The sequence below is a fragment of the Harmonia axyridis genome, chromosome 4 (assembly GCF_914767665.1).
Source record: "Harmonia axyridis chromosome 4, icHarAxyr1.1, whole genome shotgun sequence".
Lineage (NCBI taxonomy): Eukaryota > Metazoa > Arthropoda > Insecta > Coleoptera > Coccinellidae > Harmonia > Harmonia axyridis.
Window position 1 is genome coordinate 48195842 of NC_059504.1, and position 20440 is coordinate 48216281.

Sequence of the window (20440 nt, forward strand, 5' to 3'; positions counted from 1 at the left end):
GATCGAGAGCAGAAATCCCTGGATCTCCACTACAAAGCGATGACATTTCAGGAGAAAATAAAGCAAATAACTTAGAGCCCGAGGATGAAACGACAAAAAAAACAGATGACGAATTGAACACAGAATATTTGAATATATGTTTGAAAAAAGCATCAATGATCAAGAATATCCTGGAGTTGACGGCAAGAAGAATCAACAGAGGTTTAAATACTGAAAAATTCAATCAGTATGATTTGAGCCCGAAAAAAGAAGATTGGTTTCGTCCTAGACACCATTCATTTCGCTACAAATCACCGAAGCGAGCAATTGAATGATTCATTACTAAATGTAATGGATGAGTAAACTTCTTCTTTTCAAAATAAGATACAAGGAACAAAACCTATTGTATCACTTGAAAAAGAATGTGATATAGCTATGTTTGTACTTATTGTAATTTAATGTTGTATTGTAATTATTCATGTATTATAGTAGGATGTATTATTGAAATTAATAAAGTGTTGTCCAAAATATATACCGACTTTTTTTTTAATGAATATTTGAATATATTGATATGCTATCAACAACTCTAATACTTAGTTACTTTATTATTTGAAAAAAAATTCCATTGAGTCATAACCACTTTCCCCAATTTATTGAAATCCTGGGCCTTTGTGAATATTTGTATTATCGTAGTGGCCTCCTTTATGTCCTTTCTTGCTTTGTCTTGAAAATTGACAACAGTTCTAAATTATTAACAAATTTCGGAATTGGGAATCATAGTTTATGAATTATCAAATCTTATTGAATTTTGTGAGCTCTCGGTTTCATAATCCGCGATAAGTAAATTTGAAATATTTCAAAAGCACTATGATAATAGAAAATTTTTCAAAGATCCGATGAAAATACAGAACTTTACACTTCCGATGAAAAATCTAGTAATCGTGTTAAAAAAAAAATAATTTCTATTGAAGGAAGAACATTGATATATTTCATTATATAATATTATGCCGTTTTTTTTAAGGTTTTTAATTAAATAAAATAGCTACTTACGCTGTAGGTATCTTGATTTATTTCTGGATGCGTGATATATCTGATATTCACTTTCACAATACACAGTGTTTAATGAAATATAATTGTGCATATCAGTATGTTATAGTTAGTTGTTGTTGAGTATGCTATGTGAAAACATATATATGTCAGACGATTGTCAGTGGTACAATCAAATAAAAAGTTAATTCTAATAAACAGATATTGCACACAAACACACAGCGTACGATCGATGAAAGATTACCTATCATAATACAAAATACAAAGGGCGGTAGGGCATGCAAAGCTTCGAAAATTAATTAAAAACATGTGTTCCACTGAAAACATTTGGCATTTAACAGTTACTAGTTTCGAATGAAAAATCCTAGGAATTTTCCATATGTTGAATACGTGAACCATAGACTCTTTTCTCGAAATTATTCAAGGAATCTCTCATTTACCTCCAATTCAGGAAACCCTCTATGGATTTATTTTATCGACTGTATTTTCAACATAAGCTTGACCTTCGTAGTGCGTATACCACATTCAATAGTCAATAGCAAAATCTAAAGCTCAGAAAAGGTTCAACCAAGTTGTTGTACTTGTTAATCGACGTAAACATGGTTGAGCCATCTAGGGGCTTATTAGGAAAATTCCCATGCATTTCAATATCGACGATATTTATTGCATCGATGGAAAGAGGGCCATTAAGATCCTTGAATAGCCGCTCGACTGGAGAGTTGAACTAATTGCACTCGATATTCGTTTGATCCTTGCCCGGGAACATGAAAGGACCGCGAAGTACTTACAGTTTGTAGCTTTCGTGGCAAATAAAAGCCGAATAATTAATTAACATGGTATTGAGGGCTTTATCAGGAAATTCGTAATTAGGGGCAATTATGTAGAGGGACAAGGATGAATTGATTCGGTTAGGAGGTTTTCATCCATTTATTAATTATTAGATTGAAAAATTAGCAACGAGAATTATTGACAGAATAAATAATGAAAACATTATTTTGACTAGACACAAATTATTTCAGTTAAAGAAATTTATCGAGAATGAATCAAGCATTATTGGTTCAACAAAATATTTATTTGCAAGACAGATCTCTCGATTATTTTGCGACTGTATGGCCATCCGAGAACACCACAACTCTCTAATGGAAAGACCCATATTTTCGTAGTTTCAAAACCTATGGAAATGAGATTTGGGAGTAGATGATGAATAACAATTACAAACTTTCGAGCTACAAAACAGACTATATTAAAACAGAATTATGCAATAATTCCTTGACAAGATCGGGTTGGGAGCTTGAATATGTAGAATTACATAGAATGACGAGAACTCAAAAGCTCGTGACTCCATGTCCGTTCTTTCGCTAATTTCATTCTTCTAGTTTATGGATAGAGGATTGAGGATGGACAGAGATACATATGCCATGTTGACCACCAACCTCACATGAGAAGGGCACTTAGGAGGAGGAGTTTATCATGATATTTTGGATTTGATAGAAGTCATAATTCTCTGGAAGTCTCTTGGAATTTCGTTTTCTAAATGTGCAGATCTCAAATTGAACAGAAAATCACTACTTTCCTTCGTCTATCTATTTGCATAAAATTTCAAAGGCTGAATGTCAGAAATTATGCCCTGAAAGGCAAAAAATTAACTCAATTTTAGAATTTGCTGCGTTTTTGTATCTTAGTTTTTTGTACTTAAATAAATTATTTGAGTAAATTGAAAAATTCTTGGACCAATGGATTCGTTGAATCTTTCATATCCATTACTCTCAAATAATGTATATCCAGTACAGAGTGACTTAATAAATCACAGTGGCGACAAGCGTGGTCTCGTTTTTGATTAGCTGAGTTAAGTCAATTGTATTCTTGTTCTTTGGTTCTCTGTCCTCAATCGCCATTTTTAGGCTCAATTTGAACGAATCAACGCCATTATGTTTCATCAAGTAACACTAAGCCAGTATATAGTGACTTAATTGAACATATTGGCGACAATTCGTCAATGGGCTTTACCTTCTGAATAAGTCCCAAAAATTAGGTAAATGGAGAATGTAAACAAATAGCCGCCATATTTAGGCTCAGCCAATCAAAAACGAGACCACGCTTGTCGCCACTGTGGTTTATTAAGTCACTGTAATCCAGTATATCTCTCAGCGCCCTCTCACGATATACATATAAAACAAAGGGGGACGTTATAATCGGTCTAATATGAAAAGAATCCACATCTTTTCAGATCCACTTATTTCACAACAATAAAAGGACAGGGCTAGTGACAGTCATAAAACTCAATTGAAAGCTCATCTGATAATAAACGCATTGTACGTGATTCTAGGATATTGCAGAAAGATGTGTTCTACGATGATGCGAAAACCGGAAGTATGGGAGAATTAATCATTATTGGTAGTAGAGATTCATTTCAAAGGAAATAATGATATCCACAACTTGCAAACTTTATGTTTATCACTGTATCATTCGACTTGGAGATCATTCCTCGTAGTGAATCGAGATTTAACTGCATAGCAGAAAGTCTACATAAAAAATATCCAGTCATAAAAAGAAAATTTCTTTCTTTCTCGTACTATCTAGATGAAGCCGTTATTGATTTCCATCACTTCCATTCAGACTATTTTGAGCGGATAACTTTCTTCACCGAGCCGCTACTGAATCGGTCAAATTTCGGATCATGAATTTATGTAATGAAACCCCGATATGGAAGGTGATTAAAACACTTGAATTGGAATAATCCCCAGCTGGTCGTTCACGGTGAAATATTGACAGAGAGCCATTCAACAGCTTAGTCATTATATACGGCCAGTATAATTATGAAATAATGGCAACACCGTTGCAATGAACTTTCGATTTGTTAGCATTGTTTAACCTCGTGGATATCGAAATAATTGATTTCGTTCTGTGATTTCTGCTGACGATGACACGGAAAACATACCAAAATTTGCGAAATTGTGGATGGTGTGAGGACGGCATCAAAACATTTGAGAAGTTCTTTTTAGTGCTCCATTATCCGAATAGATTACAAGCAAAAATGGTTTCAAGGTACAAGTGATGACGAATTTCCTTCCCGCAAATAGAAAAGACAAACGTCATTTGGAACGTCCCAGAAAGCAATAAACCAATCATAAGTCCCAGAAAGCAATAAACCAATCATAAGTTACGGATGAAGATGCAATACCAGCTACTGTTGAAACAACGATTCATGATCAGCATTTTGAAAAGTCATTATAACTCGACTTGAGTAAAGGAAAGGTTGAAGCTTTATTTTCTGGAATAATAGACGTTCATTATTGACAAGTATGGTACCGTATTCAGAAAACACTGGCAAATATCTGGAATTTCTGTTGAACAGTCAATGTCTACAAATAGCCAGTTAGCAGAATTTCGATCTCCCTGAAAAATTTCTTGTTAAAAATTTTCGTAAAATTCTCCATAAGTACCTTACCCTTAGAAAACTGAAAAAAATTAAAAATTTACCATTTTATCGAAAGATTCCACTATGTTGATCATGAAAATGCTTGCAGTTTGGCAATTTGTACATTATTTCAGAAATTATAGGTGAAAATCTGAAATTTTCGAGATAAAAAGGATGAAATTCCCAAGGCTGCAACTTCTTCTAGACGTAAGCTACGCCATCGAAACCTCAATATGTTTCAGATCAGAACCCGATGTTCAAAAAACATTTTTATTTGAGGGGTCAGTGACGAATTTCGAGTTCAAATTTCCTCAAAACTTTTAGGTCCACGCAAAATAGGTGAGCAATGCCAGAACTGACGATCCCTGATTGGCCAAGTTTCGATCTCACCTGAAAAATTTTTCATCGAAAAATTTTCCATTTTCACTTAGAAAATTGAAAGAAAAATAAAAGTTCCTTCATGGGACTATTATATCATTTTATTGATCGATTCGACTATGTAGATCATGAAAATGCTTGCAGTTTGGCAATTAGTACATACCTTCATCTAATCTATCAACGAGACGTGAACCATTGCCTTTGAATTTAGAAGAGGAATCAAATCATAGTATTCGTACTACTTGTATACCAGAATCGAAGGCTTCTTCTATGGTTGTACGAGCATGTGTACGAACAACATTTGACCAGTTATTAAAACATGACACTTAAGTCCTTAAGTGGCGTGCATGAACATGACCATAAAAATTATAGTTTCATCTTAAGCTTATGATTGAGTTATGTTAAGGCTAATAACTCGAAAACGGTATAAGATAGGGGTAACATATGGTATATTTTTGAAATCAGGAAAAAAGACCATTCCAAAAATACAATACAGGGTGTCCCATTTGAAAAAGTATTGAAAAATTTGTATCTCCTGAAATCTGCACGCTACTGGATTTTTGATAGCATTCTATCAAAATTTAGTGTGCTTATACACAACTTTTAGATTCAACCTTTTTTTCTGTAGGCAATAATAACGATGATAAAGGGTGGGTAATTGATAGTGAATAACCCTGTACAGCCCTTAATCGTAATAGAGCGTCGCGTCAATGGTGGAACACCCCGTATATCCACTGGTACACGTTTCCAGCCAATTTCACTGCGAAAATCTTTTTTTTTTCTGGACTGGAACGGACTGTGCGAAATAACATATTTAATTCTCGTTACCAGTTGAATGATTCTCGAATAGAAAAGCCCCATAGAATTCCGACCAAAAATTAATCCTTCCGGCTATTCCAGTGCAGCAATCAAGTCCAATCATCGAAATCCCACCGTATATAATGACAGTTACCCGAAAATTTGCGCAATTCAACGTATACGCGGAACGCGCGTCAGCCTCCTATTATCGGCCTGCGTGCGAACATTTATTATCTAGCCTTTTTTTTATAACTTGTGATTAAAAGCGATATCAGGCCGGCTGGAGCCGGGCGACGCGCCCAATAAAAACCTGATTGTGGCGTTTCGAAAAGGTCCGAAAATCCATGGGACTGATCCGTCACTGAGCTCCACCGCGCTGATGATTTCAACCACCACGGCCGTATTGAAAAATAATACTTTGACATCGAAAGTGCATTCGTTTTTATGTTTGCCTGTTTTGAAACTCGATATTTTGCGTTTTTTTTTAATTAGTATCGATGTGAGTTTGTTGTCATGGCACCCACTGGATATTTTTAATTGATGATGCGAATATTCGAAAATTGAACGCTGAGGAACATGAAAAAATAGTTATTTGTTTTACTAGGAAGCAAAGTAGTAGATTGGCTGCCGCGGCTGATAGTTCATAGCCGAGCGTTGCGGGGCTAGGAATTCAGCTAAGGTAGTCAATGTACTTTGCTGCTTTGAACATATAATTTTTTCTCTGATTGTTTATAATGATACATGTAGGACATTTTATCTGTAAATTATTACAATTCCCACAATCTTTTTATTTTTCCTCTAGTGATAAATTAAAACGAAATTTGACAAAAATCGTAATTGCTGGAATGGTTGGTTGCTATAGAAATGTAGATGTCCATGATACTTATAGTTTGTCAAGTTCTGGAATACCTGACAGTTTTTTGGAAAAATATCGGATATTTATATTATGGACAGTCATAGCGAGAAGTACTCACTCCTCCAGAAATAAGGAAGGTGGCAGAAAATATTGATTGTCAGAAAATGTCGAATGTTTTATTTGCAATGAGAATAATCACTTTGCTGTCTAGGCGGAAAAGTAGTTACTTTGCTGCCCAGACAGGAAAAGTAATTTGCTGATTGCTATGTGTCTGCAAAATCAATATTTGCTGTCAATCGGAGTAAAAGTGTTTTCCAATGAGAAGTTTCATTTTATATTGAATCAAAAAGGTTATTTCAAGGCGTGATTTTCCTTATAGAATTTTTCGAGGCGTCTGTCGAACTGTGATAATTTGGACTGGGACTATCTACACATTGTGTCTGCAAGAGATATGTTGTAGTCAGTACGAGTACTAGCTGTTTTGTTTCCGCTATGAATGGGTATTGCATTCGGAGATATTGATTCAATTCTAGTTGAGATGGCTGAGACCCATCCCGATATTTCCATAAACACATCGATATTATTACCTAAAATGAACAATTGGAGTAAATACTTGTTTCTACTCATATGCCACTATGAGTATTTAACACATTATACTTTCATAACAGGTTTTCTCATAAAAGGTTTTCTTTTGATAAAAAAAAACTAGTTGGTATATTTTGGAAGCAATCAATAGATGTTGATTTGTATTGTGAAAGGAAGGTTTACCAGAAACGATATCAGTCAAAGAACCGTTTTGTTGGAACCACAGCTCCTGGACATCATGGTTGTTCAATTCAGCAATGAAAAAGTTAGTAATCATGGCTCTATACCGATCAATATTGACTGTAACGTTCTGGCCATCATCGTTTTTGAAGAAGTACGGACCAATGATTCCACCAGCCCATAAAGCGCACCAAACAGTCAGTTTTTCTGGATGTAACGGTGTTTCGACATACACTTGAGGATTACCTCCACTCCAAATGCGGCAGTTTCGTTTGTTGACGTAGCCATTCAACCAGAAGTGCGCTTCATCGCTAAACAAAATAAAATGGACGTAGTGCGCGATACGTATTCCGCACAGAACCATTATTTTCGAAATAAAATTGCCATATTTGCATGCATTGTTCAGGCGTGAGTCTATTCAAAATGAATTGCCAAACCAAACTGAGAATAAATCACATCAGCTGTTAAATCGGTCGCCATCTTGAACAGTAATGCCAACTTAAAGTTATATACTTCGAAGAAAAACACTCGTTATTAGCACCTCGATCCTTGAAGAAGAAAATGAATGAAGGAGAAAGAATAAGGACACATCCTCAAATAGAAGTGCTAACCGTAGACACGTGTTCCCCTATTTCATGAACAATCACCTCATTAGCCTTTCCACATTAAGATAATGAATTTTGTTTTTTTTGTAGTTGATAAATATAATGCCTGATAAGTATATACAGGGTGTTTCCTAAACATACGGCAAAAATTCAGGGGGTTGTTCCTTGGACTATTCTAAGAATATTTTGTCCTTTGATGATTTTTGAAAAACCTATTTGTTTCGAAGATAAAGGGGAAACAAAATTTCAGATAATAACATTTTATTATGAAAAATTACATGAAAATTCAACTCAACCTACAAAAACTGTTGAAAATGACCACCTCTAGCCAGCATACAAGCATCCAATCTTCTCCTCATTGACTGCCGAACCCTTTCAAAAACACCAGGATCATTTCTTATTAAGTTACACCCAGCAATGATCCGATTTCGCAAGTCTTCCACATTTTCTACTGGAGTGGTATAAACTAATAAAAACTGGCCGTTTTTAGTAATTTGAATGTTGTTAAACAAATTTAAAAATAAATTGTACCTACTTAGTAAACACAGTGCGGTACGCATTTTTATTTAAACTATTATTAATTTTAAAAATATGAAAAATGTTTTTCGCCCTGTATCTTCGAAACAAAGAGGTTTTTCAAAAATCATCTAGGGACAAAACATGCTTAAAATAGTCCAAGGAACAACCCCCTGAATTTTTGCCGCATGTTTAGGAAACACCCTGTATATCTGAATGAATGAATGAATCTTCTTCCCGATTCTTCATTATCAAACAGCCTGATCCTCCCCAGCATGTGCAGATTTTTAAAAATGTCGGAAATTTTAGGGAGGATCCGTCACTGAACCTCAACCCTTAACCTCGTGATTAAAGCCGACGGATTAAAAATAAAACTACATTGGTGACAATAAAAGCATATTCCTGTTTTATGTTTTCCGAAGGATGAATAGTTTATGTTCCATCTGCAATGTCGTTGGCCGGAGCTCCGAGGGGTTCCGTCCCAGTGCAATTAGTTCTGTACGTCGAAGAAATTCCTCCGCGAGATGTAGTAGATTCAAGATAATATAAACTTGGGAGTTTGGGGATCTGTCTTGTTGCCCTTGGGAAAAGTCTGGGGATTTTAGGGGTATTCGATGCATCGGGGTTGGTAATTCGTTGTGCTATTAATTTTTCAGCGCTGCAGGAGATTGAAATGAAATTTCAATTATACCTAGTTTATTTTTTATTATTGGATCTTTCTTCATCATTCTCTCTCTCTCTCTCTCTCTCTCTCTCTCTCTCTCTCTCTCTCTCTGTATGAACTCGTTAAAAAAGTCAATCAAATTATTATACTATCAACTTTTCTGGAGAGCAATTAGATTGCACAGTATTTCAGATTAAAAAAAAAACTTGCAAATTTTTTCTTTATGTTGTGGTTTGACTGATGAAATTATATTGCACCGCGACCTTATGGTCTATTGTGCCCCTCCATTAGAGCAGTTCTCACCAATAGTCGTCGTAGTTTACAGCTCGCCTTCCTGGTCCAGAGTTCTAAAGAACTCTAGTATCTGGGATGACTTCAAGAAGATTACTTCCTTAATTCCATAAGTTCCTCGAGCAAAGCATTTTTTACGTTGGCTACCGATGGCAAGGCATTCCGTGACAAGCTACTTCCTCCTCCTTACAGAATCTGTAATCATCGTTTTCTGCTAGACTCATTCTCATGAGGTGCTTTCTGAGGCGGCAATGCCTTGTAAGGAATCCAGTGGAGAGGTGTAGCATAGCAAATATTCAGTTATATCTTAGATATCGCCGTATCAAAGTTCCGAAGAAACTTTTTGGAACTATCCAACCCAAAAAGATTCCGCCAGAGTGTTTCCCTTTCGGGTTTTTCCTTTTCCTGATTTCATTTCTTGTAAAGTGTGTTCTATTTAAAACTATAGAACTTTGAATTGCAATAAAACAACGATGAATTATTCGATTGACATGAATATTATTTATCCGCAAGATAATCTTGTGGCATTATATTTTAAATATGATTTCTGGCATATGACCGCCACGGCTGGCTCGGATGTAGTCCAATCTAGACGTCCAATTTTCGATGACTTTTTCCACCATTTCTGGCCGTATATCGGCAATAACATGGCGAATGTTGTCTTCCAAATGGTCAAGGGTTTGTGGCTTATCCGCATAGACCAATGACTTCACATCGTCCCACAGAAAGTAGTCTAGCGGTTTTAAATCACAAGATCTTGGAGGCCAATTCACAGGTCCAAAACGTGAAATTAGGCGGTCACCAAACGAGTCTTTCAATAAATCGATTGTGGCACGAGCTGTGTGACATGTTGCGCCGTCTTGTTGGAACCACAGCTCCTGGACATCATGGTTGTTCAATTCAGGAATGAAAAAGTTAGTAATCATGGCTCTATACCGATCACCATTGACTGTAACGTTCTGGCCATCATCGTTTTTGAAGAAGTACGGATCAATGATTCCACCAGCCCATAAAGCGCACCAAACAGTCAGTTTTTCTGAATATAACGGTGTTTCGACATACACTTGAGGATTAGCTTAACTCCAAATGCGGCAGTTTTGTTTGTTGACGTAGCCATTCAACCAGAAGTGCGCTTCATCTCTAAACAAAATAAAATGGACGTAGTGCGCGATACGTATTCCCCACAGAACCATTATTTTCGAAATAAAATTGCACTATTTGCAAGCCCTTGTTCAGGCGTGAATCTATTTATGATGAATTGCTAAACCAAACTGAGAATAAGTCACTTGACAGCTGTTAAATCGGTCGCCATCTTGAACAGTAATGCCAATTTAAAGTTATATACCTAGAAAAAAACACCCGTTAGATACATTTACCTATACCACAGAAATGTTCCGGGTCAATGAATGAAGTTTGTGCTCCTTTTCTGGCAAGTGTTTGGCCTCTTCATTCCCTTTGATTCCGTGTTTTTCAAGTTTCGTATTCATAATAGCCATTGTATCTCATGACGTGAGGGAAATTTTGTCACATTGAGAATAGAAATTTGAAAGCGTAGATGTTTGTTTCAACACGCCATAATAAAAATAGATACAGATTCGCTGTAATATTTGTCTTTGATAACATATCTTGAGAATTATAATGAGATTTTTATGAGTTTATTCAGTCCGAACCCTAAGGCACAGAAATATTTTTCCTAATATTGGCAAAGTCTGTAGGAACCGTTCGAAATTTTACAGTTCAGTTCACCGACCCCAGACTCAGTTCCAAAGCATACGGAATTTAAAATTTAAAAGATCCGGCAATTCTCGCGACAATTCGCTAACGGCTTTTGTCCCTGGCCGAAATAGAATTAGAGAAGAGTGTATATGCAAATTCGCTATGAATAATGCAGAACTTTTCCTAGCGAAAATCTGGGTCGTCATTTCATAATCCATTTCCGGGGCCGGAAGTTTGGAAAATTATACGCGAGGAAAAGAGGCCGTCGATTCGGAAAATATTCTAGGAAATAGATCAGAAAAATACGAGGCGACAGGGTGGGAATTAAATCTTGGGATATAATAAGCTTGGTGCGATTGGAGAGATATCGTCAGAAGTCATTTTCCGGTTATTATTGGAAGTCGATGGCATTATTCCTCTTTGTTTGACTCTGCGCGTGGTTCATGAACCAGGAAAGGAAAAACGAAGTGGTATAATCCTATTGGTGTTTCTCCTTCTGCCATATTGTGTTAATTTCCTGACGTTCTTGGATTTTGTCATTGTCATTAAATTTCTCGAACTGCAGTGGTTATTGTTATATAAATTAAAATATTATTCGTTATATAATCGTAATTATGCGCATTATAAACTTTGAGGATATTATGATCGTTGCACATTAGTATATTGTGCAACAAGAGGGGAAAGTCCAACATTATGGCACGAGCCTAAAAGGGGGATGCCGCAAATATACGAGTGAAAAACGTACTTTCTTCACATGTTGCACACTTTACTTTTTCCTACAACTGCTACGGGAAGTAGTGTAGTCTTTTCAGTTTACTCAATTTCGAAAGTATGTTTTCCTATAACAGCTATGGAAAGTAGCGTATTCTTCACAGCTTACTCAATTTCAAAACTATGTATTGCTCATACTGTGGGAAATATTATTCTCCACGGCACTTTGCCCACACCTCGCTTGGTAGACCAATAAAATTGGGCTTTTGAGTCGTTTCTATGGAAACGTAATAAATTAGCACATACTGTAAACGAAGGCCATTTTGATTTGAATCAAGTTCATTACTCGAATTATTGAAATTTGTGCAGTTGTAGGAAAAGTATAGAGTTCAACATGTGGAGAAAGACTTTTTCAGGCTTGTGCCACAAACTTCCACATTCGCGAGAAAAGTTGGACTTTTCCCATTTGTTGCACAATATACTAATTACTCATACTGTGAGATATATTATTTCACACGGTACTTTGATCACACGTCGCTTGTCAGACCAATAAAATTGGGCTTTAGAGAAGTTGTTTCTATGGAAACGTAAGAAATGAACAGATAATGTCAACTAAGGCCATTTCTAATTGAATTAGGTACATCACTTGAATTATTTGAATTTGTGCAGTTGTGAAAAAAGTATAGTGTGCAATATGTGAAGAAAGTCCTTGTCTCACTCGTGTGTTCGCGGCATTCGGCTTTTAGACTCGTGTCACAAACTTCCACACTCGTGAGATAAGTTGGACTTTCCCCACTTGTTGCACAATACACTTACCATTTCTACAACTGGACAAATTTATATAATTCAAGTTATATACCTATTTCAATTCAAGATGGCCTTCGTTGACAGCATCTGTTCATTTCCATTGAAACACATTCTCAATAGCCTAATTTCATTGGTCTACCAAGCAAGGTCTCTACAAAGTGCCGTATGAAATAATATTTCTCACAATATGAGCAATACATAGTTTTGAAATTGAGTAAGCTATGAAGAGTACGCTACTTTCCATAGCTCACGGAAGTATAGTCCAAATTTCGAACCTAACTGAAGTACAGAAAGACAAATGTAAGAAGCATTTGAATCTCAATTATGATTTTCATTCAGGAGCTTGATGCATTCGTAATAGGTTTGATGAATTTCCTTATAAGTTATTACATTTGAATCAAAATTGAAATCAAACATCATGAAATGTACTCATATTTATTATGAAAAAATGAGATGTTTCACTTACCTAAAATTCCCAACCTATAGTTGATAGTGATCACCACAAGTTGTCCATAGCTCGCTAAAACACTTCCATCATAAGGATTGCCTGAATTCCATTCATAACTTTCTCCATGTATGAACACAATGACAGGAAACTTGGGAGACACACCACCTTCTCTTGTACCGGCTGTAACAAAACATTTGATTAGAACTTTTCAGTGTATAATTGATCAATAATGGCTTGAGACCTGATGAATTGAATATACAGGGAACTTTAACCTTTTTTGAAATCGGCAACACTCAAAACGTAAAAGGAAGAGTTTTTCAATGAGAGGTTCTATTTTGATATAAAAAAAAACGAGTAAATCTTAGGAGAAAACAGTGGATGTTCATTTCATTGTGAGAAGGAAGGTTTGCCATTAATGATGGAGAACGATATCAGCCAAATGACCGTCAGGGACAATTTCCAAGATCAATTTGCACATTTCTGGCTTTTTGTACTCGGAAACTTCACGAATTCTATCATTTCAGTCTTAACTCGATAATGCAGAATTGTCGAAGACCCAAATAAAAATTGTAAAGGTGTTAAATTTCATGATCTCTGCGGCCAATTGTGTTAATACGCCCAGGAAACTTTTCTTGCAAAATTGCGATTGTTTCGTAACTTGTGAGGCACTCGTTGAAATCAATATCTCCTTATTCCGACCATAAAAATTCTCATTCCCAAGATTGATGAGGAATTGACAAACCTTGGTTTTCGTCAACGCCATAAGCTATAGAAGTAATGTTTTTGTTATTGATCCAAGCACTCATTATCGATTCTTCATATTACTTGCCCCAACAGCTCAAATGGTCGATCGGAAAGGTGCTTCACGACGACCTAAATTGGTTTGGTTTAGTGAACTGTAATTTCTATCAGTTTTGAAGTGAATTGTAATGAATTTCAGTGCACTGTTCAAGCATTTTTAGCGGCGTAGTTTATACTTGTCAAATGTCAAAAGAAAATAGCTTCGCAAGTGACAGCTGCCTAGATAGCGAGCTATTCAACCCTATACTTCTTCATCAGAGCAACAAAATGAGAATGACATTCCATTATGGATACAGAAGCAACATAAAATCTAGAAAATCTAATGAACTCAACGCAATAGCAAATATGTTAAGGTGTGTAAACACTTTCGAGATTTCTGTCTTAACTAAAGGGTTGTAAAACCAGCACAAATTTCTGCTTATGCAATTGTTTCAGGTGTTGTTATTGCACCTAAATAATAACTCATTCAATCTGAATTACACATATTACATAATCTACAGCCCAAGCTCTGAGGTGAGAATAAAGAGGTTTTCAGTAAAGCAATCATTTACTGAAAATCCCCGAAGTGGAATAAATGCCGCAAAGCCGATAGGGTATATCTTAAATTCAGATATGAGCCTCATTGAGAATTTCAATATCAAATTGCATAACCAAACACGTTAGAAAAATGAATCCTCCCCATTAACTTAATTCGCTCAGGATGAACTGAATATTCAATTTTGAATGAATGCAGACGTCAACGTCGAATGGCAACATGGCGCAGAACGGAGGAAATGGGGAGGATCAACGCAACGTACGCCCTAAAGAGGGGTAATCGAGAAAAAAACCATACGAGACAAAAAACTGGTTTCAGCCGGATGACTCCGAACAAATCCGTTAGGCCTTCTTTTCACGTCAACCCATACGTATTACTCGCGTGAACGTAACCTTGCGTACATTAGGTTTATTATCTTCCATTCAGCAAACCGGAGTCCCGGACTCTTTACGCTTTGTTGGAGACAAACATGTTTTGAAGCGAGATGTCGACGTACATCCTGTTAATTAAAACTTATATCATTTCAGATTTCGACTTTTTGAGTAGAGGCGGGGGGGGCGTTTCAGGGGAAATGAGATAGAGGGATATTCAGTCAAGAAGGATTGAACCCGTATGAGGGAGATCGTTGAGAGAAGTTAATTGAAGTGAATTGTGTCTATCAAAACAACCGTGGACGTTGAACTTATGTTTACTACTCTTTATTGCTGTTGAAAATAATAATTGCTGTTGAAAATAATAACGCTCAGAATAATATGAAGCCGTTTCACTTGATACTCTCATACATCTCTGGATTGTAAATCTCGGATGATAAACTTTCGTATATTCGGTTTTTTTTTGAGCGTTTCTTTACCCAACAGAGGTCTATGAAATCGTGACAATGTTTGCAATTTTCGAAGTTTGAGCCGGGAATGGTCTCAAACAATAAGGCTAGGTTCACTGATGACGAATCCGTACTCTTATTCGATTATGTTCGTCGGTCCGGCTTGCCGTAACATTCTCTAACAAAAAAAAGCAAGAAAATTGAATTTTCCAGGGTAGGTTCAAATCTCGCTGTTAAGTTCGTTAGTGTGCATAATCCGAATCGGGGTTTCATAAATACGGCCATTCGCCATTTCATTTTTCTGGTACTTTTGAAACTGAAGGTTCAATCGCAATCAAAATTTTCATTTCGATGTAGAATAAAAATTTCATGGCTCTTGCGAAATTTCATGTTGATTGTTGAATCAGAAAAGTGAAACATTCAAGAAAAAAAAATTTCGATATTTCAGGGACTGAAAAAATAACGATGTTCAGATTTGAGGTGTTGATATGAAATAACATTTCCAATAAAAATTGAATCAATAGAAAATATCAAAATTATAGAAAATTATAGAAAGCATTGCCGTGTCTTCAATAGCCTTTCAGCTCTCGTTCATTCATGCGCCAATTGAACCCATGGTGTCCTCATATGTACCTATGAACCGTTATATGGCATCCAAGGTTGCAATAGGCGCATGAAGGGGCTAATTCCAAGTCAGTTCTTCCCTAATTTTCAATCGTACCAAGGAAATCCGGAAATTCGGAATCCGAAAGGATTGTCGAGATTTCACTTAAATGGCAAAACTGTAATCCATATCGATGAGGAGTTTAGGGGAATTTTTCTGTTTATTTTAAGTACTGTTTTTTATCCGTTCAAGCTTGGGATTTCGAATGCGCACATACTTGGTTTAGTGTGAAAAATCTTATAAAAATAACTTACTGTTACTTTTAGAATAGCTGAATTTATTAACTACAAACTAATGAGAATAATGTTTAAAAAAAAATCAAATGTTCCAAATATCCACCACCTCCTGACAATTGCCATCCTATTAACAAATTCTTGAGACACTCTTTCCAATACCTCTCCACGTATTATTTCACATTCATCAATAATATCCCATATGAATTAAAGAAGTTGAGGGTATTTTCGGTTCAACTAGAAGTATATTATCAACCAAACTTTATACTGTTGCACTCACATGCAAAATTTCATAAATATTGTCGTTTAAAAGACATTTACTGGGTTCTATACTTAATCCCTACCCTGTATATGTAAAGCACTATTTTTTGGGATTATAGACATAGAAAAATTGTCGATTTTGGCTTGTTGTTGTCAATGAAGCAATGGCCTCTGATTTCAAAAAAACGTCTGTGATTTGTATTAATGTTGTAGCTGATTTTATGAAAATTCAGCCATGTAGGTTACATATGAGAAAAATGTCTCAGAGTTGTGTTCAGAGAATCAAATACTGTTAGGCTGCATAACTTGACAACGATAACGAGCAAACTTGCAAAAGTTTTCAACCATGCGTCATTGCTTTCTTTATTTCTGAAAATGAGTTTTGAATGATGTTTTGGTGATTTGACTATTCGTTATAATATCTTCATTTTCTCGGAAAGGGTTTTGTTTTGAACGAGATTCAAATTTTGTTTTGTTATATTGACAAAATTGAATCTCATGAAGAAAAATGATTTCTTGATTATAATATTGATTTCTAGAATCCATATAAATAAGCATTAGCGCTGACTATAACTATAATAATAAACCATTGCTTGTTACAAGCAGAAATTCATTTTATATTGAAATAATGCTAAACTTCATTTTCTGTAAATCTCAATGCTGAAAAATTGCTCTGCCTTGGTGTAGATTCATCACTTTCAAGTTTTCAAGAACTCCAATATGACGAAACATTATTCTACTAGTACCTTTATCTATATTGAGTTCCGGAGATATTGAAATTTGAATCAACCAAGTACGAACTATTTGAGATAATACTCAATTTCAGATACTTGTCGATGTATTCTATATAATGTTGGAAGCAATAAAGTATAGTGAGAAGTTTGCAGCGTTTTTCTCATTCATCCCAAATCGCGATATCGAAGCACCGTCATGTTTTATACAAAACTTTCCTAGAATGTTACATCCGGAAAGACATTCGAATACTAAAAAGGCAAATCCGAAATATTTCACTTCACACAGTTACTTTTACAGCCGGAAAAAAGTGAACTCCATATAAATATGTGATACCTCGCACGTCCTGGATCATGGATTGAACAATTTCATCACGAAACGACAAAGGATTATATTGTTTCGGTAGTGGAAAGGCGAGAAAGTTACATTGCATCCTATTCTCGTCCTACCTGAACGACGTTCGAAGTTTTACGTTCCACGTAGAGAACTTTAGACGGTCGTAAGTTATTCCACTCGCAGATATTTCTGTTCGTACGTCTGGTCCGGTAACTTTTTGATCAATTCGTTTGTGGGAGGAAAAGTTCGATGATGTTTGGTTTGGGGATTGATTTTCCGATTTAGTTTTGCGGTGTGGGTCCGTTTGTATCAAGCAATTCGGCTAGAGGTTGAGAAAGTCTGAATAAGGATAGAAGCAATGGGTCACCGGACAGTTTTTATAGTATTTTTTACACTAATGAATGTTTTTTATTTATTTAACATCAGCACGATGTGTTCTGTTCTTTTCTGTATCAATTATTGTATAACTGTACCCACACAATAGTTCATCGTTCGATTTATATTGTCAAAAACTCCGAAATAGCCACTATACAGGTTGTTTCATCCTTGTGATGCAAAATTTCGGGAGGTGATAGTACTCATCAAAATAAAAAAAAAGTCTCTAGAATTATATGTTCGAAATGACTGAGACAGATCTGTTGAACACACACTTATTTGGACAAATCCTTATCGAAACAATATCCATTTGGATCTTCCTTTTCCCCTTCACAAGATATTCAATTCAAATTTGGTATAGATAGGCTAATTTTGAATGCAAATCTACAACGTGATAATTTTTCTGGAAGAGAGTCTGCTTCTTTCCACCAGTACTTGTTTTTGATTAACTACTGGTAGTTTAGGAAATTGTAAGAAGAAACTCTGGTCCACTACTACACTTTTTGGTTTCTTGTCGGTTCTTCTCAAAGAATTCTTCAGTAATTCTCAGTAAAATTCAAATAATTTTCCATTATGATCTAGCAAGCTGTGATGAATAAAATTAATCATAAATTTTGGTACTTATTTACCCACTCTGTAGCAAAGATTAAGAAAGATTTGATAAACTGCTATAAGAATCACTAAAAAGTATGACACACTAGAAACACCCTTTATCTCGAAAACAGAGCGTTTGCGGGCTCATATTCATGGGATTTTTTATTTTTGAAATTACCCAAGGAATCTCTCATTTTGCTTCGTAACGTCAATTTAGAAACACCAAAAGAACAACCGAATTGGTACTAAAAAAATTATTTCGAGTAATTTGCAACAATCGAATGGTTTGAACAGTCGAATCAAAAAAATGTAGGATCCAGTTTATTGTTCCCTGTAAATAATTGAGATGGTCAACCGGATGCTTGGAGACCTATTAGTCTCTTCAAGTGCCAAGGGCATGACAAATTCAATGGATTTACAGGGAACGAATGGTTATTGTACATAATGCGAAAAGGATGTGTTATTTTTCGGGGTGTCGAAGAATGTGTTATGTCGATTGAAAAACTTAAGAGATTTATTGGGGGGTTGATAAGGTTCGAAGACAATACGGTCATGCCAGATGTGTTCCATCTTTTTCTCAGGTTCTAGTCCTTCTAGAATATTCGGTTTCCAGGAATCCACGAAGATCTTTGGGGGCGGTACGGCAAAACCCCTGATTGGACTAGGGGGATGGTACCTTCCCCTAAGGGTGTGGTCAAACCGAGAGAGGTCTATATGAGAAAGCAGAGTTCAGATAAAACCGAAGACAGGTACAGACGGTACAGTTTTTTTTAATTCTAAGACGAGAGACAGAACAAGTTCGGTCGGTCAACTTAAGACGTACGACGTAAAGACGGTTCGCGGACTAGATTAAGACGAGTCGCGAACAAATCAAAGACGAGACGACCGAAAACTCGAAGCACGACGAAGACGTGATAATCGAAGACGTTTCGAGTATTAAAACTAGAGTTGAAGACGAAATTCAGTACCGTAGTGAGAAACTTGTTATTAGGACGTTATTAGGATCTTCTCAATACTGAGTTTTCACTGTATAATTGTGGCTTTGGAAATAGATGTAAATAATTCAAAAGAGTTTCATTATTACAAATCCAACAAAGTCACGGAGAAAAAGACGAAAGGCAAGGTAATCGAATCATACCTCTAGACGATCGATTAACCAAACCTACAAAAATACTATTATTTCGAGTCAAACCTTCATTTCTCACATTACAGATATTTAAAAATTTAATAATTACACCATTCTACAGCCTAGGCCAATTACAGAATGGGAAAATTAATATACAAGAAATGAAACTTAAAATTTATACTCTGAAAACAAAGAACATACTAATACCCAAAACAAATTAAATGGAGCCAGACTTGAGCGAAAAAAAAAACACATTGAGAAAAAAGCTCATGCCTAACTACCCACAGTGATGCTGTGATCCCAGAACAGCTCTCCTTATATCAGATTGATTACAAAGAAAAATATCAACAATATCCTGGATGGTCATGTAGTCATGACATACGATATATGAGTAATCGTGGTCGTCAAAATTTTTTTTTCGATTACTCCCCCTCCAAGAAAAAAAAGATCTACGCCCTTGTACCTTAGTTCCAAATATAGAAAATAACATTCGATACGTTTCTATTGATAATCAATAATGCCATAAAACGCGAACCTGTTGATTCGCTACTCGAAATCCAAGTCAGAAGACTATATGAAATTTCTCGAAGCCGGCCCTGTACTTTTGAGGTCCGTGTTTGCGTTCCCGTCCCTAATCAGATATCGGCTAGAAATGGTCAGCACGCGAACGATCTGGGGAAATATTTATTTATGATTAATTATGTGAGCAAATTTAATCACAGAAATATTTATGGCCTTTCCGCCACGATTACGTAGGAATCGAGAATTTTCTCTCATTAGGATGAAAATTCGGTCTTTGACTTGTCGCCCGGCTCTTCTGACCTAGATGATTTGAAGTGCAGTAACGGCGCTAAGAGTAACTTGAATTACGAGAAGAATTTTCTTTCGAATTACCGGCGGATGTTTCGAGATGGAACTTTGTTGACTTTCGGTTAACTGTTTGCTTAAAATTTGTTCTTTTATG

General features: G+C 35.9%; 1 protein-coding gene across 1 annotated transcript in view; it reads right to left on the reverse strand.

The window, feature by feature from the left end:
• Window positions 1-13805, reverse strand: part of LOC123678731 (neuroligin-4, X-linked) — a 145357-nt gene extending 131552 nt beyond the window's left edge. The window contains exons 1-2 of the mRNA XM_045615888.1: window positions 13742-13805; window positions 13018-13179 (exon numbers count right to left, since the gene is read on the reverse strand). Coding sequence (XP_045471844.1) covers window positions 13018-13179; window positions 13742-13805 — 226 coding nt within the window. The remainder of the gene's footprint in view (window positions 1-13017; window positions 13180-13741) is intronic.
• Window positions 13806-20440: the final 6635 nt, after the last annotated feature.